This window comes from Periophthalmus magnuspinnatus, chromosome 15 (genome assembly GCF_009829125.3).
Source record: "Periophthalmus magnuspinnatus isolate fPerMag1 chromosome 15, fPerMag1.2.pri, whole genome shotgun sequence".
NCBI classification, from domain to species: domain Eukaryota; kingdom Metazoa; phylum Chordata; class Actinopteri; order Gobiiformes; family Gobiidae; genus Periophthalmus; species Periophthalmus magnuspinnatus.
The window spans coordinates 29,489,030-29,513,411 of NC_047140.1; the positions used below are offsets into that span (position 1 = coordinate 29,489,030).

Here is a 24,382-nt window from a genome sequence, read left to right on the forward strand (position 1 = left end):
GTGATTAACAAGACTGTTTTTATTTACTTTTTAACACCAAGTTGGACTAAAGACGACGTGTATTTGCATTATTTAAAATTCAGTAATTTAAATTCAAGACATGTTTGTTTTGTGTTTTCTTTACAGTTTAAAGGACTGACCAACATTTTTAAAGGTTAAAACCAAGAGTGGCAACCATAGTGCAGAAGCATGCATACAAATATATAACAAAAATACTGTTTTAAAACAAATTGCTTCTGTTTGTGGCTGAATACCTCTTAGAGGCAAAGTTTGTCTGGACCTCCATCATCTTCTGACTCAAGTCTTCATGGAGAGCAGCACCGGCGTCCCGTCACAGGCCCAAGAGCGAGGGGAGTCCAGCCGTGGAGCCGAGGAGCAGAGGAGCCAGCCTCAGCAGGTCTCTGAGAGGGATCCCCAACTCGCTGCTGCGTGAAATCAAATCTCCCATTGAGCTGCAGCCTACAGAGAAGAAACGACAACATTAAAAACATTTCACTGTAATTGTGTACTAGTGCGTTTGGTAAATATAACTTTACCCTCCAGGTGAGAGTGGCTGTTTTTCATGTAGGGGATGGACCTGTAGACCAGAAAACAGGCCAACACCACACACTGGACATCTTTAGGAAAACTCTCCCCCGTCATATAGGACTTCACCACCGCAGCGTTGTCTACAGGCACAAACACACGTCACAATCGCTCACGCACACGATAACATCTGCGGACTTCACACCTTCATGGAAATAAAACCGATAACTCCCACGTTTTAGTTTCATTGAGCGTGCCATTTGTCAATAATAGAAGCATTTGAAGCACCGCCGCACAGTAATTTAGTTTTCAAAGAGGCTGTAGGCGTGCAGGAATGTGAGTTTAGTTTACACACAACAAGCTCTCAGTTACACCCAGCATTAGAAAACAAGTCAAAACAAACCTTAACTCCAATGATTTCTGCTGATGGTAGCGCTGTCATATTTCGTTTTTGGTTTTTTGCTAAACTCAGCGTAATTTTCACAACTTCATAACTGTTTACCAATGCCTTCATCTCTTTACCTTTCAGCCATTTGTCCAAAATCACATCCACCATGTTTTTCATAACGGGGAGGAACTCTGAGGTGAGCAGAGCCGCGTGCCGACTCTCGGACCCCCGCAGCAGACGGCTGTCCCAGAGCTCCACCACCAAGCGCAGCTGCCACAAGGGGAACGTCTGCAGCAGCGCCCCCTGTCGCAGATCCCCCACAGCCTGAGAACACACAGACCAAAGCACTATTATTATTATTATACGCACAGTTATTCCAGTCAATGTGTAGTATCTTCAGGTTTAAAAATGTACTTCCTGGTTGTTAATCATGACATCGCACTAGGGAATTTCATAACTGTTACCTAGCAAACATTTTTAGGTATCTGCACTTTACTTATATATGTTTTACAGTGGATACTTTTTACTTTTACTTCACTACATTGGAGAGTAGTATTTGTACTTTCTACTCCATTATATTTTTTTAACTGGACTGAAAAGTAAAAAGTACTTTTCATATGATTTGAAGGGTTATTTTTTTTACCCTTCCTGGAAACATCCTGGCTAAAGTTTTCGAGTTCAAGCTTCGGCTTTAAGCAAAACAAAACTAAACACACAAAATTCATGAAAAAAATTAAGAAACTGATTCGTGTTTTTACTGCTGACCCTCATTTTGAATCAATATCACTGCATTTAAAACTTTAACAAATTAACAGCACTTTTACTTTTTACTCTCAAAGTATATTTTTAAACATTTTTCGATACTTTTACTTAAGTAGATTTTTTACTTTTACTTATCCTTGAGTAATTTTTTACCTCTGTATCTGTACTTTTGCTTAAGAAATAAAAAACTGAGCACTTTATCCACCACTGCACTGAGCCAAAACTCTTCTAATGTACACAGGAATTATTATTTAACAAATAAAAATATAAGAAAACACCTTTATTTTGCTGTAATCATGTTTAAAGTATCAGAACAATGTGTTTTTTGGATGTTTTTTGTGTCTAACGTTTGGACAGACTTATCTCTAGTGTCGTGTCATGTCATGGAAATGGAACTCTCTAAAATAGAAACGCTCTACTTCCTGTAATTTTCAACATATTTTTCAACTTCAAACTGCTCCTTGTTTAGTGTCTGGCTGTAAATTACTTTTTCTGGTGGAAAAGTTGCATAGTGCCTCCGCTCGTCTCTATTTGTGTTAATGGAATGTTCCACAGAATGACATTAAGTTAATATGTCTCACATTGCACTTACTACGAGCAGGATCACGCCTCCGCAGATCTGACCTGTAACTTTGCCTGGTAGCGTCATCTGCTTCTCTTCATGGACACGAGCAGGTGACAGCGCTACCAGGCAAAGTTACAGGTCAGATCTGCACAGTGTCCGCTACCTCCTTGTCTCCAGAATGTGTAGTTTGAATCCATTTTGTATTGTTTTAGTTTTCAAACGATCTTTAAAACTTTTTTGTCTATATTAACTAATGTATGCGCTGTGTCACCATGGGAACTGCTCAACATTACGTCAAAACAGATACATGTAGAACACCCCCAGCTCGACGTCACTGCAAAGTATCACTAAAACTGTAGCTATTGTTTGAGAAGTGTTATTCTGTTGTTGAGAAAGTGCAGCGAAGCTAAACTTGGTTGATATCGATTGTAAAAACACAAGTATTTCTTCACAAACAAAATCCCATTACGTTACCTTCTCGGCGGCGATATTTGTGGACAGTCAAAATCTCATTATTTTACCTGCTCAATGGCGATATAAGTGGGCAGCATCTCCGGACATTCCTGCGTCACACATTCATACAGCATTGCCGAAAACAGCACCAAAGTTTCTTCTCTCTGCTCAAAAACACAGAAAGTGAACCAGGAAATAACATTATGCCATGAAAATAGATAAACCTACAACACTGGGCCATTCAGGTCAAGCAGCTGCATCAAATTTCACAGTGAATTATCTCTAGACGACAACTAAATCTAGCAATTATTTTTGAGGATGGGAATAAGACGTTAATAAAACAAAACAGGAGTGAGAAGAGGCTAAACTGATAAACGAGATAAACACCAACAGCGTGGATGTGTGTTCACTGTAAATTCAATTATAAAACGTTACGCCACAGACCAATTTTCTTCCATTTCTGTGTCAGACAGTGCGCTATACAAGCAATTAACCTGCCTCAGCCAATCCACGGCAGACTACACTCAAAACAGGAGTAAAGCTGCACAATACAGGTCAGGGGACTGGTTTGTATGACTCTGTTCACGCGTCGTCATGTCCACTGAACCAGGTCTGCAAATATACATTTGTCTTGTGTTTAACTCACATGCTTCATTCCTTCTGAGTTTTTACAAAACAACTCGGCAAACGACACCAGAACAGGGTCAGAGGTCAGTGTAGAGATGGCTCCAGGCTGCAGACAAAACAAGGGTGTTACTTTTCTGTGTCCATGCATAAATCTCACAATAAGAACACACCACAGATGAGTGCACTATGAGAGGAAATGGGGCAGTGGGTTGAGGGGGTAGAGTGAATGGTCTTTTCCTCCCGGTGGACTCAGCTCAGGTGTATTGACAGACTGAGCCACAGGAAAGCAGTAATAGTCTGTCAAACACACAACCGCCTGCTCCACCTGTAGTGACAAGCTGCCAGCACGAGCCACTGGAGAGAACCGCGAGTCAAAAGCTGTCGCTGATGCAAACTCGTCTCAAATGAGTCCACCTGTGTCACAGCACATTACCAACAGCACAAAACAAAGCATGTCCTTCAACTTCACACGTGGCTTCACCTTAAAGGCTCCTGCTCCGGAGAGCCGATGGTTGACTGTTGAAGCAAGTAAACTCTTCCATCCCTGAGGGTCGTCTTTGTAAGGCAACTGTCCAGCCCGCAGTTTGACATACAACACTCCATCTCTGGACAGGATAGATCTGTGGAAAAGAGAGTCTTCTAATCAGCAAGACCCACCTCCACATGTGAACAAGCCTGTGTGTGTAAAAGCAGTCACTTACTTTAGATGTTGTGTCTCTTTACTGAGATCCACTGACAGTTCCCAGTAGCGAGGGCCTTTTACCTTCACCTGATGCGTTACAGCTGAATGAGCACATTTGTACATTGTGGCAGAATTACTGTTATTGTGAACATGTTTTTACCCGCTTTAGGAGGTGAAGCTCAGGGAGCATAGTAGGAGCCATCAGTTCCACTGTTGTTTCATCGTACCATTTTGTTTCCTGAAAGACACAAGGAACACTGCTCTAACATTCAGATATTTCAGAGCCAGACAAAGACAGAAACTGCTCTGGGATGTGGTTTTTAGACTGTAGACAGAAACTGCATTAAACCAAATGAACAAAAATAACTTTCAGACATGTATAAAGCTATTCTGAGTTTTAATTGAACAATTATTGTTATGGCATACAGGCGTATATCTGCCTCTAAGTAATGGGGTAATGGTAGTGGAAATGAGTGGAGACAGTGCAGCATTTGTGAAATGTGTCTTTCCAACATTGACTGCATCAGGGGATTCAATTAATTAAAAGCCCGGACTGAGCTGATGTGGGGCAAAATCACACTATTTTCGTGTATGCCCCGTGTTTGCCCCGTGTTTGCCCCGTGTTTGCCCCGTGTTTGCCCCGTGTTTGCCCCGTGTTTGCCCCGTGTTTGCACCGTGTTTGCACCGTGTTTGCACCGTGTTTGCACCGTGTTTGCACCGTGTTTGCACCGTGTTTGCCCCGTATTTGCCCCGTATTTGCCCCGTGTTTGCCCCGTGTTTGCCCCGTGTTTGCCCCGTGTTTGCGCAGTTGAAAGAAGCAGTCCTGCCTCAGCTGATGATCTGCCGTATGTGACACTTGCCTTGTAGGTGACTTCCAGGAGAGCGTAGCAGGGTTTAAGAGAGTCCACGTCCACTGGGACAAGGAGACGGGGCTCAGCGGCCAAAACTGCCAAGTGCCGCAAAGCCTGGAGATGGTAACTGAACAAGAACATTCAACTCAATATTCAGCATTCAGTCAGTGCATTGAGCTATGTGGATGTCACCTTCTTTGTTAAAATTTAAATAGATAAAGGAAGGCCATATTCATGAGACCAGAGAGTACACGACCACTGCAAACTGAAAAATAGGATACATCAAAAAAGTCTCACCGGTTATCTGTACTGTGGGCAGGGAAGTGTGGATACAAGGCACACAACAGAGCAGCTATAGCGGAATTGGAGGTACTCAGGCTGTACCTAAAATTGAAAAATAAAAATGACATAAACACTTGACTTGCACAACAATGCCATTCCTGCATATTTGTGTTTTTGATTTTAACTGTTACAATAAAATGAACACTGTAAAATCAAGGAGCACTACGTAAGTTTTCTGCCAGAGCGTCTGCTTCCTGCTCATCTTTGAAGATGTTATTGCTTTGTCTGGATGTTCCACAAAATGGCATTAAACCTTTATCCATCTCCATGGAGTAAAGTAAATGAAGAATTTTTGAAGAAATGTCACATAGATTTAGTTTAATACTGTGGGACAGTCCAGGCAAAGTAATAACATCTCCATAGAGACAAGTTGTGTTTAAAAAGTAGGATAATGTGCTCATTATAAACTACTCCAGGAGCATTGACATTTGAGAGAAGAATCAAATATGAACTGTACATTTCAGAACAAGTTTGAAGAGGTCTGAACTACAGGTGCAACAACACGGAACACAGTCTATTATCTAAATAACTGCAGACAGATTTGATAATAGAGGCAACTATAATGTCCAGCACTATAGAGCATCAGTATAAAATATCCCACATATCCCTTATGTTTATAGTCAAATTAAGTGCAACTTTTGTTCTTCAAATCATAACAGAATTAAAGTCGCACACGACGTTAAAGGCCCTCGCCCCCTTGGACTGTAGGGTTAATGCCAAAAGGAGCATCACCCATCCTCCAAATGTTGAGGAAAAATGTTTATGTTCTACTTTGGCTCGAGCTTCATGACCTTTATTTTTGTCCTATAACTAAAAAGCAAAACTAATGTGACTGACACATTGTTCTCAGTCATAGGAAAGGAAGGAAATCTGAACTTTGAGAGGGCGCTAGAGAGTCATTTTCTTAGACAGCGCCTTTATTTGCATATCATTGTGTCTAGCTCAAACCTGCACGCACGTTCTATCGAGTTATTCCAATTTTTAAAATTAAGATTATTGTGAAATTAAAATATATATATATATATTTTGTTGCAAAATCACTATGCCCCACAATGTATCACAAATGCAACTGATGATCTTGAATTGAATCATCTTTTGGCCAAGGCTGAAGTGTTGAAACTGGAGGAAGAGACGTCAAAAGTGCGACTTGTGCCCACTGGCCCCAGCAAAATGTATTTCTGAGGTGGCGCTGCTGATCCATCTTTCAATATTTTTTTTCTCTGAGTCTTAACTCAAAATTAGATCTCCAAAAGTTATAATTTTTCTATACCAGTCACTGGCCTGTTCAGTCTTGTTTACTCCTTGATTTTTTGAGATATATGGTATTTTGTAACAATTTTAATTAGTCCCTCGGCTCGGGCCAAATAGAACAGGAAATGCAAATATGAGGTGAAAATAATAAAGATACAGGTTGAATATGAAACAGGAAACTGAATAAACCAGGTGAAAGGTCGGATATCCAAAAAGTCAAAGGACAAACAAACAATGCTTTTCCATGACCCTGTTACCCGACCTAAACTAACCTAAACTCACCTCAGCAGACCCAGACTCACATTCAAATTACAATTAGTGCAAATATACACAAAAAGAGCTTTCAGTCACAGACATGGCAACGCCTGAATGAATTTAAATTAAAAGGTTAATCTGATCAAATCTGAGGGCAGAAATGTAGTTTATGCAGTATTGGTGAGCTTAGTGAACCTGACTTATTTACATTTACATCTCTTTACCTTCCGCCACCGAGGAAGAGCAGACCCAGAGCCATGTGGTGAGCCATGTGAAACCCATAGTTCATTTCTCCGCCCGTTCGCTTGTGAAAGAAACGGCAAAGCTGCAGCACTTTCAGGTTCCCGGTGCCAGCCATGACCATGGACATAGCCAGAAGAATCATGGACAGTCCAGTCTGAAGATTGTAGAAACCTGTCTGCTTTATTAGTGAAGCAAAGCAGAGTAAAATTAGTACAATAGTGAAGTACATTATCCGAACAATTTTAATGAGCCAACAAAGCCATTACAGCTGAGGTACTAGACTAATAAACCATGCATAGGGGAAGTAGGTTTGTGAATCTATGTAATTGTAAACTCTTTGGCACAATGCTAGTATTCATACGCTTGAATTTTCAGGCACGTACACTTTAGAACAGTTTCTTTCAGAGGGAAAAGTGAAGCAGAGTGGACCACCAATACATTGACTTTTTTATGGGTTTGCAATCAATAAAATACTTAATAATTCATTATACACAGCACACAATGGTCTAACAAACTGCTGTTTTTGCAATATAGGCTTTACTAGATTTATTCATTGACAAGAAAAAGTCATGAAGGTGCACTACAGCCTGGAATGATCCATAGTATGGCATTAAATGGAGAGGGAAGCCAGTTCATAGTAAGAATGTATGTTTTTCTATCAATTTTTAGCAATAAATAAAAACACCTGTGAATAAATAACTACAAGCTAGGTAAGTTTGGTAAGTTTAAGGCATTCCAGGTAAAGCTATAACATCTCCATAGAAACAAGCAAGTGGTGGAAAATCAGACAAAAAAGTTACATAGCAAACCTTTAATGCAAATACAAAAATACAACGTAACTTACCACAGCATTTGTTCCAGAAAAAGTCATGATGTGTTTCATGAATGTTCGAGCAAACTCATAAAGACAGTCAAAAGCATCAGAGTTTGCAGAACCAGCGAAACGCAGCCCCAGCGCCATGCAGGCCCCGGCCGTGATGTAGTCCTGAGCTTGACTTGAACAGAAAAATGACAGTTATAGACAAATATGTGGTTTGAAAGGTGAAAATACATCAATAGAGAAATACAGTATTCTTCTGTCAATCAAACAGACTGAGACATTTATTTAAAATTTACTGCGGAGTGTTTCATTTAACATAAAGAACAAATTTATAATGTCGGCCTCAATGTGGAAGACTGTATAAAGAAGTGTTCGGCTCCAGTCAAATGAAGCTCATCAAGGTTCAGTTATGGGGGTTTAGAGCAACCAATGCGTCAATCTGGAGCAAAGATGTAGAAGGTTTGGCAGGGAGCGTGCAATTAGCAACGCTGTCAATCAAACTTGTTGCTAAACCTAGTAGGAGCGACCTCTGAGAAATAAGGCAGCTGATTTGTCGGTTGTTAATGTTCATATCTTGATTTACAGACACAATAGTGCAATAAAAACACCAGGATCAGGAGAGGCTTAATATGAGCATTTTAAGACCAAAATGATGAGGCTCGCTGCAGCCGTTACAGAGAGAGGGGTGACAGTTTCCTGAGTCGATGGAGCCGGAAGCGCGCCCACTGATCACTTCTTATCTAGAACGCAGCACCTAGCAGATTAGCTATGTCCATTTATATATAAAGTCTGTGGGTAGAATACTCACGTCATTGTCTCCATGTTGATGTCTTCTGAGGGCAATGTCCCCCTCATAATCTAAACACAAGAGAAGACAACATAAATCCTAATCCTATAATGTACTTAATGTTAGTTTTTAAATAATTATTACAATTCAAAATATATATGTAGGATTTCTCCCATAATTTATGTTTTCTCACCTGAGGTATGTTACTTTTCACCCATTCTGCATTTGGGAGGATCTCATCCCACATGATAATACATCTCGCTAGAGTCTGAGACCAAAAAAGGGGAAAGAACAGACAAATTATATTAAAAGGAGAGGTGTGAAAAAAACATATCAAGTCATATAGGACTCACCCTCAGCAGCAGGAACTCTGGTTTGATGAAGTCCAGAAGAAACCAAGTGTCTGGAGGCTTCAGCCAATCAGCTATCGACCTGAAGAAGAAAGCACAGAAATTCGGGAAGACACAAGAAGGTGTTAATATAAAGCTACAGCATCCAGAGTTTGAGAAGAAAACAGGAGCCTCTTGACCAAGCGCAGGCAGCTTTAAGGTAAAGGTAATTATCAGAGATATGCCGAGTGACAGGTTAGGATGCTCTTTGTTTTCCATTTGGGGTTGGGCACCGTGTTTGGGACCAAATCAAAAATAATAATCATAGTATGATTAAAAAGCTCATCAGTTCATAATGGGGGATTCTTACCGGTTGTTGGTCTTGAGGTAAATCATGGCGAGAGACAGTGTAGCTCCTGGACACGTGACATCAACATTGATGGTGTCACCCTCCTGCAACAAGAGTTTTTTAAGGCTTTTTAATGGAAAAGGGATATTTTGACATGTGCCAGGAGCTCAGAGTCCATCTACCTTGATCTGGTAGCTGGGCGATTTGTGTCTCTCTCGACTGGCTCCAGGCTGTGCTCTGCGGTGACCCCCCACCATGTACTGATACAGCTGCTCGGGCACATTCAAGTCCGTCATGCCAATCAAGTTACTGCCATGCTGCAAAAAGGGCAAGCATAAACAAGGGCAGAAATATTAAACCATAGAAGGTGTGAAAAATACAAATGTAGTTTTAATATACGGACAACACACCCCCAAGCAGACCATGCCCAGGGCCAGACCAGCAGCAAGTGAATAAGACTCTCTGTCAGTACAGTACTCCATCTCAGGGCCAGGAGGTCGTCCTGCAAACATCATTGAGCACAAGTCATCACTAAACTGAGTTACTTTTTGCATAAATAAAGTAAAGTCAAGGGCACTGATTTACCGATCTCAGACAGTAAGACTTCAGCATTGTGTCTATGACCTGTTCCTTGATACACAAGACCGATGCCAATCACCGCAGCAACCTGCAAAAAATAAAACATATTTACCATGTCTTTATTTGTTATTTTATTACACACAAATGCAAATATAAGTTGAAGACAAACCTGCACATTGTGAGGGACGTCCAGTTCTGTGGAGGTGGGTGGCAGAAGAGCAGGGATGTGGATACTCAGCAGTCGTGTGACAGACATGTCCATAGTGCCCAGTTTGGCTGCCGACACGCCCAGTAAGAGCCCAATGCTGGTCATCTCATGGCCCTGCAAAAACAAAGACTTACAAATTACAACAATAGAGCCAGCAGAGGGCGCAAAGACTATCAGTTGGCCGACTTAGCATTGAAACTCTTTAGATCAGGATCAAGTAATTGAGAATATGGGACAAACTCCCAACAATGGACATTACTCATGTAACACCCACACCCATGCTTTGTGCAAACTTCAAAACTTCAAAAGAAAAAAAAGCAGCATTTGTTGTTTCCAATACTTTTTTATAATTAAGTTTTTTTGCTGAAGTATCTTCATACACTCTGTATGTGGGATACCTTTGTGAGGTAGTCATGTATGTTGAGTGTGGCCAACTTTGTCAGGTGACCATTGAGCCCGAGCGCCATAAGAAAACCTGCATACTCATTGGCCAACTCTGGGCTTTTTGGTTTGTTGTACGCTATCCAGGCTGAGTCCACCTTAAAAACAAACACATTTAAACTGTAAGACAAAGTTTACACAGCAAACACTGTAGAGTCCACAGCTCAGTGAACAGGAGGCTGACCTGTGAGGCTGGAGCTATTTTGAGGCCAGCAGCGACTCCATTATGAAAACTGGGCCAACTCGTCATATTGGGAGGAACATCCATGTTTCCACTATTCAGATCAACCATGGCGTTTCTGGGAGGGGCTCGTCCTGGTGGAGCATTAAAATAATACATAAAAACCTTAATCCTTTGTAAACCTTATCAGAAAATACTACAAAAGGTATGAAGGTAACAAGCTACTGATACCAACCAGTGAGATTGAGTTTTGGCACAGGTAATGGCTCTGTTGGGACGGGATGGTAAGAAAAGAGAGTAAACAGGCCTCGTCCAACAGGAAGAGCCATGGTCCGTTGGCACAACTGTAGAAGTCTGGCACAAAAAATAAACCAAGACTGTATTATAAAAACAATACATACACTAATTAAATTTAAAATCAATAGAAAATGAACCAGTGACTGACTTGTTTTCCTTTTCCTCTATGTATTCATGGTCTGAAACTTCAGGCAACTGTACCACGCTGACCCGCACTGGTCTGGAGCTCTGCAGAAGCCTCCTCACTTCCTGGACTCGGAGGTCTTGACTCCAGATCAGTCCTGTCACCTAAAAAGGGCAGAGTTATATCCAGCTGAGGATACAGTGTAAAAGTGCACAAAGGATCTGGTACCTCATGAATTATATCTGACATTCCATCCTCCTCTCCGTCTGCTTCTGTAGAGGCTGGAGGCTCCAACGACAGGCCAGACCCCACAGACTACATGGGTTATTTTTATGTGGAGAATCAAAAAGAAAAACTGAATTATGTAATATCATATCTGTATAAGACGCCGGTACAAATAAGACATATTTTTACCGTTTTGCTCTTGGCCAAAGTCATCTTGTGGGCTTGTTTCGTGAGATCCTGACGCCCGATCAATAAACAGACTTCTTCTGACCAATCGGAACACGGTTGCTCACGGCAGCGGTAAATTGCTTCTCTAATAGGAAGCGCGACACCAAAAGGAACAGACTCTAGATCTTTTAGGGTGAAAGCTAAAGCAGGAAAAGCACAGTATTATTAAAAAAAACAAAAAACTTTGCTCTTAAAGTTGTATTTAACGCAAACTGCTACCTTCAGAAGTGAGCCAGACTACCAACTGCTCAGCCAAACTCTCTGAGGAAAACTTCATATGTACACTACTTTGTCTAAAAAGAAAAGGTAGAGTTAAAACAAAGTAATCACATAAAAACTGAAAATTAACACAGTATATGAAGGTGCATTATGAAACCTTTCTGGTCGAGCGTATGCCAATTGCTTGTCCTCATCATTTTGACTGGAATATTCCACAATATGACGTTAACGCATTTATGTTGCTTTTATCTGTTTGTCTACCAGGTTTGCCACTCCACAAATCTGACCTGTAACTTGGGTTAGTGGCGCCACCTTCTTGTCTCCATGGAAATAAATAAATACTCAAACAATTCAGGCAAAGCAAAATTGACTTCACAGAGACAAGCAGGTGGCAGAATCACCACAAAAGTTGCATAGTGCACCTTTAATTTAAAATAGATAGTTTTTTTTACCGTCTGTAGTGAGGCTCGTTGCTGAACTTATGACCTTTAACTGAAAGAAGACATGAATTTGTTTTGTGTAATTGTAGCTCTTGATAATAACCATAGACTGTATATATAAATGGACATAGCTAACCTGCTAGCCGCCGCGTTACAAACAGGAAGTGATCATGGGCGCGCTGCTAGCTTACCTGAAAATGTTCGTATTAACCCACTCTGCATGATCCTGGTGTTTTTATTTCATTATTGTGTTGGTATATCACGATATGAACATTAATAACAGACAAATCAGGCGCCTTCTTTCCCTGAGGTCACTCCCGCTAGCGTTAGCAACAAGTTTGATTGACAGCGTTGCTAAGTGCCCACTCCCTGATAAACCAGCGCTGCGGGAGGGAAGGGACATTACCTTTAACAACCTCGCTCCGAATTAATTCTTTGGTCACTATGATATTCACGGTTGGAATTATTAATACAGAACTCGGCGCCAAATTCGCCGCTCTAACTGCTCTAGCCTCGATGAGCTTCACAACACTATGAGTGACGTCACACTCACTTAGTCCACGTCTTTATACAGTCTATGTTAATAACCTTATTAATAACCATATTCACGTGTCTGGTTCTCAACACTCACCAGCAGAGAGTTTGGTGAGATATTTGGACATATGCGTCGATGTTGCATTTTCATCTCCAGTGATGTACAGAGCGTAACTCTGGAGGGAGAATAAGGAAAAAACAAATCAATGAATGAATGCTACAGGCACAGATATTCTATTATGTTAGAAATGCTCATACACATAGACGCATATATTAGACACAATTTATACAAACAACAAAACAGGTAAAAATTCAGATGACATTAAACAGCCACAACGGGTCAGTGGTTTGCAAGTTCCACTAAACTCAACTATAAACTCTAAAGGCAACGCTAAAGGAAATACAAGTAAACCAGCACATTTTTGTTTTGAACAGATCTCAACCTAGCTCTATTTTTATAATAAATAGTGTAGAAAACACAACCAGCATTACATACCTGTACATATATTATGTTTATTATAATTATTAATGTTCAGATAAAGAACATTTTCTGTGGAAATGAGTGCAGGAAGTAAACATACTCATAATATTTAGAGTTTGGCTTAACAAGGTCAATATACTGATTTTTTCCCCTTTTTTGAATAATTTCGATCACTATATTTATTTATTTATTTATTTTATTTGAACGCCTTGGTTGGGGACTAAGTGTCACATGTAATATGAATGGGACATGAAATTGCCAACAAAGAAGCAGAAATATGTTTGTGTTTTGTTCAATTGTTACAATGATTACAGCCCTTTTTAAGCTAAATTCTTTTATTTAATTTTTGTTTCATTTATAGACATTGTATCCTATGTTCTGATTTTGCACATCTTCAGAATAACAATCGAGATATAATATTTTGATATATTCTCTTCCTATAATGAAGAACAAAAATACATCTAAGACGTTAATATGTACATGACATTGACATTACGATCCCTATTTTTACTCTTTTTCCTTTTTTTTAATTAATTCATTTATTTTATTTTGCATAATTTTTTATCTATATTATATATTTTATTTGTCTTTTTTTTCTTTTTACAATATACATATACATTTTATTATAATTTATATTCCTATTACTATAGTAGTACTTGGGCTTTTATTTGTGTGTGTGCGTTTTGTTTAGTTTTGCTGAGATTTCCAGGTAAATATTTGTTTGTCTGTTTATAACTGATAAAAATAATAAAAAGGAAAACAAAAAAACAAGTTCAATATATATTTAGAGACACAATTAAGTTTCAGTTAATGTGCTACACAGGAAAGACTTTTGTTCCATGAAAGAAATGATTATCCAAGTTAACTAAGCCTTTATATAATGACCTAAAAGATAATTTACTGGTTTGAAAATAAGATGTATTCCAAACATAAACAAAAGCCTGTATTCATACCAAAACAATCAGCTTCGTCCTCTGACAGATGTTGGGCAGGTAGGGAAAAGGGGGCACCTCCTCTCCTTTTAAACAGCTGCTGAGCCAGTTGAACACACAGGGCGGGTCCTCTCTCAAAAAGGATGGACGATGCATTTGATTATTTGGACCTGAGAACGAACAAAATATAAAATATAAAAATTTAAACCTGTACAAATACATATAGCAGAGAGATTAAATAATTAAATAGTGAGTAGGAGATAAATAGATCCAGTTTGTATCCCCATTTCGTGCTGATTTTGTTTGTTAATGTGTAAAACTTTGCATGAATATCCCCTAACTTCACTGTATTTATTTTATGGGTGAAATATACGGTGTGTGTGCTCCCAGATAAGCCACTTTGTTTTGTTTTGGGGTTTTTTTTTGCTCATTTGTTGGTTAAAAAATAAATAAAGCAAGACATGAAAGAACTAAGGACTTGCCAGAGTTATGTCACTGATTGTGATGATGCTAATCTTTTCCAATAAAGAGATTTGGATCATAGACTGTATAAAAAAAGTGGACTAAGTGAGTGTGACGTCACCCACAGCGTTCGGCTTCAGCCAAACGAAGCTCATCGAGGCTAGCAGGTATAGCGGCGAATTTGGAGCAGAGTTCTATATTTGGAATTCCAACCGCGAGTATCATAGCAACCAAAGAGCCAATCCAGAGCGAGGCTGTTGAAGGTAACGTGTCTTAACGCAGGCACCGCTGGTTTAGCAGGGAGCACACGCTTAGCAAAGCTGTCAATCAAACCTGTTGCTAACGCTAGCAGGGGAAAGAAGGCGCCTGATTGGTCTGTTGATAATGTATTTTGATTCACGGACAAAATAGCGAAATAAGAACACAAGGATCTTCTAAGGCAGGTTAATACGAACATTTTAAGACCCAGAGAGAGACGCGACAGTTTTTCAATGTAAAGTGAAGTTTGGAACATGGCGGCTAGAAGGTTAGCTATGTCCATTTATATATACAGTCTATGATTTGGATATTGCCTTGTCAGTAAAATAAATACAAAAATACCGGTAATAATAATAATAATTGTGAGTGAGAAAAGGTAGTGTGCACTGAGAGTCACAGTTGTAAATAGTCCACCGCTCCAGACCATCTTGACCTTTGACGATATGTCTTGCCTGTTTCCTGCCTCGTTACCGTCACTAGAGTAAATGGGTCTTACCCTGGTCTACGAGGCAACTCTCATTGAAGCATCTAATTAATGAAGGGTAGTCTCTCCAATACAGATCCACATATGAATCTAATTGAAGGTCCCTGCAAAAAAAGAAAAACACAGTTAAGTCTGCAAAGGGGAGTTTCATTCATACATTTGTTGCTTGTATAAACCACGTCAAGGTTCTTCCGCAGGGTAAATATACAAGGAATCTCTAAAAGTAATCAATCAAGCCTAAAAAGGGGTTGCACTTGTGATTAAGAACGTGTCTCTTAGCAATTAGCAGGTGCAGTTCAATTACGATTCCGTCTCAACAAATCAATAATGTTTAATCCTGAAGAGGAAATTAGAATCTCCCACACATTCACAGCGTTTTATTTAAAATCACAGTTATCATGTTTTTTTGTATTTTTGAGTATAACTAAAATAATTCTGGGTAACGCTTTATAATTAATACACCTTAATTATCGTTAACAAAGCATATATGAACTAGTGTATAAAGAATGAGTCAGGGTTAGTAACAGCTTAATTAAACTCCTGACCCTAACCCTTTAATTAAAAGGTCCTATATTACACAAAATGGACTCGTGTGAGCTTTAAACTACTTAAAAGGCCCGTATTATGCCATGTCTATGTTGTAATGCTGTTAACTCCTCAAAAACAGACCTGGAGTTGTGTTTTGTTTCTTTCACACATGTTTGAGTGACTCTTTATTATTAGTCTGTTACATCTCCAAAGCTCAAAATGCTCTGTTCCACCTTGTGATGTCATGAAGTGGTAGTTTTCCAGTTAACAGCTCCTTTTACCTTTAGTTCAGTCGAGATTGTGCAATTCCAGGACTGAAATGATTCAAATGATTCTAGTGAAGGGGTGTGGAGTTTAAAAACATAGTGCCGCACATCCTGCATTACCACATGTGTTTTTGTTTGAGAGAATAACTCAAAAGGCTAAATATGCAGGGTTTGTGTGTTAAACATGTGTGAATGAAACAAAACACAACTCCAGGTCTGTCTGTGATGAGGAAACAACATTAAAACATAGACATGGCATAATATGGGCCTTTTAAGTAGTTACAAAGCCTGAAACACTCTTAATAAATGATTTGTTAATTATTAATATGGCTTTCTTCATGCTTTATTAAGGCTGTAAATGGTGTATTATAAAGTGTTATCAAATTTGGTTTGAGCAGAATCTAATACATTTAAGGCATGCATTTCCTGTTAGACCAAAAATAAATAAATAAATAGATAAAATAAGGATGATAATAATATACAATTATTATTGCACTTATTTGTATTACTATTATAATTATTACAATTATTAAGTGTTTTTCTTTTCTTTTTTTTTTTATCCACACTTAACCTCTGACTTCCACAGCAATCAGGTTCACAAACGTCTAGTGTTTTGCATATCCAAGGGAACACACATATCTGGATGAAATTGTGCCAATATGTCGCCTCACTACATGACAGAATGAACCTTCATTTACCGGGCCAGCTGCTGCAGCAGACAGAGCAGTGACGATGCACTGGCTCTCTGCAGCTCATCCAGCAGAAGCTCCTGATAGATCAAATGCAGAACATAGAAAAGAGCTGGAATGTGAGGGAAAAGTGGAGCTGAACTGTCCAACTTTGGAGCTGGACCAGTGGCAGAAGACACCTATGTTGAGAGTTACACAAAAACAGGTCAACACATTTGTCATATATATCACTTTTAACTTGTACTAAAAATACTCACAGACTCTGGTGATGCAAAAACTGGCTGTGAAATCATTTGGCGATGATAGTGAGAACCCAGCAAATAGTCCCAATCCTGCAGCAGGTTTTCAAAATGTGTTACAAAGGTTAATGTGTATTTTTTGTAAATGTTGACACACAATAAACAAAACCTATTTTTAGCTCATCAACATCCTACATACATCCATACAATCATCACACAGACCTCATCGGAGCCTCCGTCAGAAGGGCGAGCCTTCTTGGCAGCAATCACAGGAGAGAGGGGCACTTCAAATTGAAGCTATCAAAGAAAAGTGGGTTTAGAGCAAGGTCAAGATAAACAATTAAATGTTACAGGTCTGATTTTTTAAGCCATGAAGCAAAAACACTCACGTTTCGAGTCCACACCAGCCGCTCAGTGTTGTATCCCATAAGTGTCATGAAACACGTGACAAACATGTTCCACTCTGAATGAGTACTAGGACCACCTGGAGCGTTGTAAATGGTATACCACTTCACCAAAACCTAAAGAACAATTTTATCTGTTACAGTGTTTACATATAAAATTCAGTTTTGATTAAATTTTATTTAATTATTTTATTATTTTGATAAGACGAGTAAAAACACCAACTTTCATAGCAGCTTCTTTAGGAAGGATGAAGCGAATGGCCTTAAGGCATTTTCTTACTAAAAGAAACACATCACAGATAAAAAGAATTATATTCCATTAGTTTACACAACAACGTTAAAGTAGTAAATATAGCTACACAGAATTTGTTTACTAGTTATACTAATTTAACGACTAACCGTTTAACCAGTGGAAGGAAGCCTTGTGTGAGGCTTTGACTAAATGTTTGGGAGATGGAACTCACTTTTGGAGCAGACAAAAGTTGGTACAAATAAAAAGGTACTAGAGGAGCTTCAATATTAAATAGTATCTAGTTCAACCGTTGGTTTAAATATCATTCATGTTCTGTATTATTATCCTCAATCAATTTAAAAACAACCATGAAAGGATTCAGGCTGGTAAATGCTTGTACAAAGATACAGACACTGGTCAATTAGTTATAACTCATTAGTACTTATAGTACAGAGTTTTACATTGAGCTAACTAAACCTTCACAGCATTGATTCACAAACCATTACTTCCCACACATGCGCTATATGAGAACCTACATTTCATTTCCTTCACACACCTCCATATTATTAATTTTTTCCAATAACAGTTACACTTTCTCTGTTAAATTAGCTCATATAAAAAACTGTGTAGGTTTAAGTGGAATCTCACCAAGTTCAGAAGTAGCAATCTCTGGGATGGATATCCTTAGTATTGTGCCATTGCTTAGTTCCTGAACATATATTCAGTATTCATTATTACATTCATTTTAAGCAACAGGTTACAATTAAAAAGTGTAATGTTTGTTGGTTATGGTGCAAATGTACAATGAGGTGTCACATGACTCTTAAATAGCTTCATTCAGCAGCGTTATAAACACAAACTTACTAGAGAAACTCTGTTGCACACAGGGTCTCTCAGAGCCCTGATGTGACACGTTGCTTGCTGGAAGGAGAAGTCATCCATAAATGAAGCTTCATGATGCTTAATATGAGGCCTTCTCAGTTCAGACACTGGAGAAGGCATCACTGCCTTAAAAAGATACAAAGACCAAAATAAATAAGGTTAATATAGTTACATCTTTATAAAGTTAAACTAAATGTATTGAAAGTAACTCACTGATTTAATCAACTATGGAAAAGAAATGCATGCTTATATTTTAAACCAAGAATGTATCACACCTCATCCAGTCTTTGGAGATGTCTGCTTCCTGCATTAGCAGGTGTACTGACATTGTCCCCTGGGCCTGGTGTGAGATGGGAGCTATGGTTGGACATGCTGAAGGTAGGACCCAGGAGTCCTGGGACAAACACTTTACTGATCTGTAAAAACAAATAAGATATAGGTTTTGTTTTACTGTGAATACAGTATTAGATTATTATGTTAAACTGAATATACTTACCCTGGTGACCCCAGTGTAAAGCACCAGGCTCCCACAGGCCTCCAGGACCAGCATTGCATCTATGTTCTAAAAGTTGAGGTCCAAAAGCCTATTATTATTTCAACTTATGCACAGTTGAACTTATGTTTTAAGGTGATTTGAAACACATTTAACAGTCATAACTGTACAAGTACTAAGGTCTTTGCTTGATTATATATTTGTAGTAATGTTTAGTGGCATACCTCAAGAGGAGCTGCGTCTTTGGCAGGAATGGCAGTGACTGAAGCAAAAATAAACTGAGACGCATCATTATTGCTTTCAATAAACTTGACACACCTGCAACACAATAATAAATACACAAACACATACATACATAAGTATGTACACACATACATGCGTACATACATACACGCATATAAACATACAGATATGTATATACAAGCACATATATACATAGATACATACATGTGTGTGTGTGTGTGTGTGTGTGTGTGTGTGTGTATGATATATGTGTGTGGGGGTGGGTGTGTATGTGTGTGTGTGTGTATATGTATATATACACATACATACACATACATACATACATATATAATATACAGACACACGTGTATGGAAAACTTTGTTATTTTGTCTTTGTCATGCACAAAAAATAACAAAGTACTCTCAGCGACATGTACTCCCATTGTCTGTTAACAGCTTCATCCATGGAGATGAAAACTCTTGGATGCCCAAAGAGTTAATGGAGAATTATTATGTGTTATTGTTCACCTGAGCTGTTGATGGGACTCAACCAACAAACACAGGTACTGGTTCTCACAAAGGTCCGATGTCAGGAAGACTTTTGATGCCTGGCTGCTCATTTCCCTACAATCAAGTGGGTAATTGTAAAATTAAAAATTGGAAATTTAAACTTACAGCCCAGATTTACCAGAAACAAAAAGAAGCATGCTGTAATTATTGTGATCTGTGATTACTGTACCTGTGACTCCCAGCTGAGATGGGTTCACTCCACAGTTGTTCCAGGCACAGGTCTGGTATGATGGGCTCCATCTCAGGGACCAGCAAAGTGTCATTCACTGTGCTGTTGGGAGACAGCAACAAGCCATGTGCTCTGGGGTTGGGGCTGTGGAAAGATGCGTTGAATCGCGCTGCGCCCGAAAAAGAGGGAGCTGCCATGCCTGGTGAGTGGGCTCGACTACAGTGAAAAGGGATTAAAACATCAAGGAGGGAATAGTTAGTATTCATCTTGTTCAACTAATGTCAATCTTTATGTAATACTGCACAAACCTACCTCAAAGCAGCCATACTGGAAATACTTGGCGAACTGACACGAGAGTGAAATCCCGGAGAGGACATCAAAATCCTGCTCTGGTGGCCATGTAGAACACTGTAGTAAAGAGGGGAGCTGGTACCAACAGCACAACTACACAAGGAAAATTAATCCGTAAATTATATTCTTTATTAAAGCAAGGTCATTTTACTTCTTAATGGATAAGAATTGCATAAATTAAATTAAATAGTCTCTTATGTTTTGCTGTCTGTGCATCACCTTGGGCCTGTTGAGGGGCCATGCCCAGTTCCACCTGGACCTCCAGGCGAGTCCAAACGGGAAATATTTTGCAAATGGGAAGTTAAAAAACTAGAAGCCATCACACCAATGGGGGTACCAACAGGCAGCTCAGACGGGCACCGAAGAACGGTGTTCTTCTCCTGAGTTAAAAGTTTCAATGTTAAAAACAATAGTGATAGTTTTCATGCAGTTTGTAATGACTTACATCCTGTGTGACTTTACGCAGGGCCCACACAGAGTGAGTTCCTTGTGTAGTGTCATAAGAGACCATTATTGAGGGCTCAGGGCAGCTAAACACTATTTTCATTGTAGTGTCAGACACATATTGCACACGATTCCCTTCAAAGAGAGTGGACAAAAAAGGAGTAAGTATAAATTACAGAGAATGACACAAACTGGTTGGTTTTACCTGTTGGTTTGCACACAACTGGAGCTATCTCATCAAGAGGGTGCATCATGCTAAAGACTGTGGGTAGAGGTTCACTGTAAAACAAATGAGCTCAAGTCACAAAATAATACCCGTAAAAGATGGAAAAGATAATTTTTAATAATCTTTCTGCTTGCATACATGAGATAAATACATACCATGGAGTGTTGAGCTGTGAATCTGACGTTGTGTTTTTCCTTTCCAACACAAGCCCAAACTTTGTTGGCCAAACATCGGAGACCTTGTAAAAAATATGAAATATGTAAGGGTCTGGAATAGGCAAAAATAGAGCAAATATCTTATGTCTTACCTGAAAAGGCAGTGGGGAAATAAAATCTTTGCCAGTCACAGTGTGGACATTGATGCAGCTGCTCTGCATGATACACACAGTGTGTTCTACCTCTTCCTCTGCTGATGTTTAAAAAAAATAAATGATTTACTTATTCAAATCAGTTAAAATATATGTCACAAATAGGTGTTTGCAAGTCCATACCATCTTTCTCAGTCTGTGGAACAGCAAAGTCACACCATAGTGCCTGTAAATTATTATTACTTCTATTACTACATGAAATCAATTAGTTGTAGTGCTGTTCTAGACACTCAAGTTTCTTTGCTAGTGGGTGCACTGTTTATTCATTCATCACATCCACATCAACAAGGTGGGTGAACAATCGCACACAAGGATCAGGCAACAACAATACAAACTGACAATAGTTGGATTCAAAAAGGTTTTTTGGGGGTTCATTACCTAACAAAGAGGTGAAAATACTAACCTTCTGCACTAGACTGTCTACAGTAAAAGCTTTATAGACACTGGAAGCCTGTGTACTGCTGCCTTGACTCCAAACAACAACATTTCCAGCTGTGTAGAGTTCCTCTTCAAAATCTACATCCTCCTGTTGAAGTCCAGCCCAGCCTTTTCTTAGCTGCCAACATTCCTGTGAAAAGCACATTCTGGGCATCAAAAACATTACCACAGGGCAAATATATTCCAGAACCTTCACTTTATGTCAAGTTATATCAAGTCCCATTGTAGTCTCATTACCCTGTCTCTCTCATGCAGACTGACTTCTTGCAGGGACCCCACCAGGCCAGCGGCACCATCAGACGACCAGAGCTCTGAGGCAGGCTGGAGCTCTCTAAGCTGCAGGTTGAAGGCGTTGGGATGGTTCCTGCAGTGCTCACGGCCAAACGGGATAAATGACTGCAATTCCCCTGCGGCAATCATCGTGACTGTCTCTTCATACACGACTTCCGACATGAGTTTCAGATTTCAGCATTATTTCTAAGAAAACAAACAGTACAATGTAAATTCATGCTAGGAAGACAACAGTACAGTTTTGATACATGAGTCACAATATTGATATGATTTGATATGATTTAGGCCTTAGAAGAAAAAAAATGCCATGTCTTTTCTGTTAAAGATATAGTATACTATGCTTTTATAGAGCTGTTTTCTTCCTATATCTACCAAAGTAAGGCACACTTAGCCTAACCCTTTTCTTGTTGTGCCAAATTGGTCTGTAGTGTTTTAAGCCATATATTATGAAGATCAGATTAAACTATTCAATATCATTAGTCACTAGAAAGTATTGTTGCTGTATCTCTAATTCCTATACTGCATTATTAAAACAGTTTTATCATTAAACAAGCATAACTCAAATCTCTGACACTGCATAGACTGCATAGACTAACTTTAATCTTTCATCCACACTAAACTAGGCAGCTTGTATTAACACTATTATAACCCCCACGTCCTCACGCTCTTTACATTAGATTCATAGATTTGTTTAGTTTATTTGACAAAGTTAACACCGGTGAGTATTGAGATTCTAAAGTTTAAATAGTAGAATGTTTCCCTTGAGCTAGTGCTAACATCGCTAGCTTTGAGCACCAATAATACGACACCAACCTGATAATAAGGAATATACTGTCCTTTGTCGTCGCGTCCTGATATAACTATATGTGCAGCTTCGGCTTCACGTTTTTACTGAAGCAAACGCCAAGTTTAAAAACGTATATGAAGCATTGAAATGTCAAACTAACATTTTGGCTACGGCAGGTTTTCAAACGAGCGCGGACATCTTGATGTCCCGACATCCTCTTCCTGCTCGGCTCAGCCAATCAGCGCGGAGCGTCAGCGGAGTGACGTCAGTGCGTCAGGGTGGTACGGGCGGTTGCTTAGAAACCGTACACGTCTCACATCCGCGCTCAGAGAGGCTCTGGTGCTATCCTAATGCTAATGCATCACTTTTAGAGAGGCCAAGGCTAAACCTAGTCTATCTTTGATCACGAGCTTTGTTTATTTATTTTATTTTTTTAATTGGTTGTTTAATTAATTTCAAGAGACATCGATAAAGCTGCACCTGCAATGAACAGGAATAATCTTACAGCCTGTGCCATTTAACCTGTCAATAATACTATAGTATATTGAAATGATTCCTCCTGGGAGAGGCACTACACACACTCACTGCTGCTGCACATTTTAGGATTTCACTATAAACATGACAAAGGCCAGTGGGTCTGATCAGAGCCTCAGGAAGAAACCAGATTAAACTGATATTTAGGCCAACATGTGGAAGGGGACGCTAATTGACTCAGACTTGTGTAAAGTCACACATCTGAAGTGAAATAAAGCACACTGTGGATTGTGCAGAGAACAGTTTGGCCTTGTTGATAGAAGTGCGAATAAAATGAGTAAATAATGTTGTGTTGTGTCAGCGTCCTTCTCAGGTCAGAAGCACAGTCGCCTATTTCTCTCAGTGAAGAATTAAAAGCAATGATGTTCTTTTCTTGAAAGAAAATATATTGTGCTGTGTTTACAATAACAAGAGATTTAGGAGGATTTAGGAGTTTAAAGAGTACATTTAGTGAACCATGCTTATGAAATCATGACATTATCAAAGTTTTTTAAAAGTACACTGAAGGAAAAAAGTTGCGGGATTTGTGTAAAAATAATGTGGAAAGCATTTTTTTTTTTTCAGAGCACAAACAACTTTTTTATGTTGATTAAATGTGACAAAATTATCCTGAATGCAAAAATCTATCTTATGCTACTGAAAACATGAACATTTACCTTTTATGTGTTGTATGAATGTAAACCTACATGCAGCAGCAAATGTGCTTAAAATGTTTTGAAGTAAAATAAGTTCACAAGTCTTTAGTTTTCCACAGCTCTGTATTGTCTTAAATTAATTAAACACACACAGAGAGAGAGAGCACAGAGAGAACACACAGAGAGCAGGGAGAGAACACAGACAGAAGACATAGAGCACAGGGAGAACGCAGAGAGAACACAGAGAGAGCAGAGAGCACAGAGAGACCAAAAAGAGAGAACACAGAGAGAAC

At 39.1% G+C, this 24,382-nt stretch overlaps 1 protein-coding gene across 1 annotated transcript; it reads right to left on the reverse strand.

The window, feature by feature from the left end:
- Positions 1-23,138, reverse strand: anapc1 (anaphase promoting complex subunit 1). The gene is made up of 53 exons (XM_055227455.1): positions 22,947-23,138; positions 22,080-22,319; positions 21,808-21,972; positions 21,528-21,570; positions 21,345-21,445; positions 21,193-21,275; positions 21,017-21,090; positions 20,813-20,946; positions 20,587-20,747; positions 20,329-20,460; positions 20,017-20,232; positions 19,806-19,901; positions 19,280-19,373; positions 19,059-19,124; positions 18,838-18,978; positions 18,545-18,688; positions 18,329-18,389; positions 17,672-17,727; positions 17,434-17,565; positions 17,267-17,341; positions 17,063-17,137; positions 16,815-16,984; positions 15,335-15,426; positions 14,140-14,288; positions 12,803-12,881; positions 12,184-12,223; positions 11,732-11,805; positions 11,474-11,652; positions 11,288-11,374; positions 11,084-11,223; positions 10,874-10,992; positions 10,642-10,772; positions 10,415-10,555; positions 9,978-10,130; positions 9,815-9,896; positions 9,640-9,731; positions 9,412-9,546; positions 9,251-9,333; positions 8,905-8,983; positions 8,745-8,819; positions 8,573-8,622; positions 7,789-7,939; positions 6,926-7,122; positions 5,151-5,237; positions 4,863-4,980; positions 4,163-4,240; positions 4,022-4,089; positions 3,802-3,940; positions 3,340-3,426; positions 2,762-2,857; positions 1,048-1,237; positions 537-668; positions 1-459 (listed from the first exon to the last, which is right to left on the reverse strand). Exons 2-53 carry the CDS (start codon positions 22,293-22,295, stop codon positions 332-334), a joined length of 5,886 nt encoding a protein of 1,961 aa, XP_055083430.1. The 5' UTR covers positions 22,296-22,319; positions 22,947-23,138; the 3' UTR covers positions 1-331.
- Between the last annotated feature and the right edge of the window lie 1,244 nt (positions 23,139-24,382).

Coding starts and splice junctions, on each gene's coding strand:
- anapc1 (XM_055227455.1), bottom strand. CDS start 22,295: ATGTCGGAAGTCGTGTATGAAGAGACAGTCACGATGATTGCCGCAGGG. Junction 21,973..22,079: donor GTCTGCATGAGAGAGACAGG/GTAATGAGACTA, acceptor TGCTTTTCACAG/GAATGTTGGCAGCTAAGAAA. Junction 21,571..21,807: donor TAGACAGTCTAGTGCAGAAG/GTTAGTATTTTC, acceptor AATAATTTACAG/GCACTATGGTGTGACTTTGC.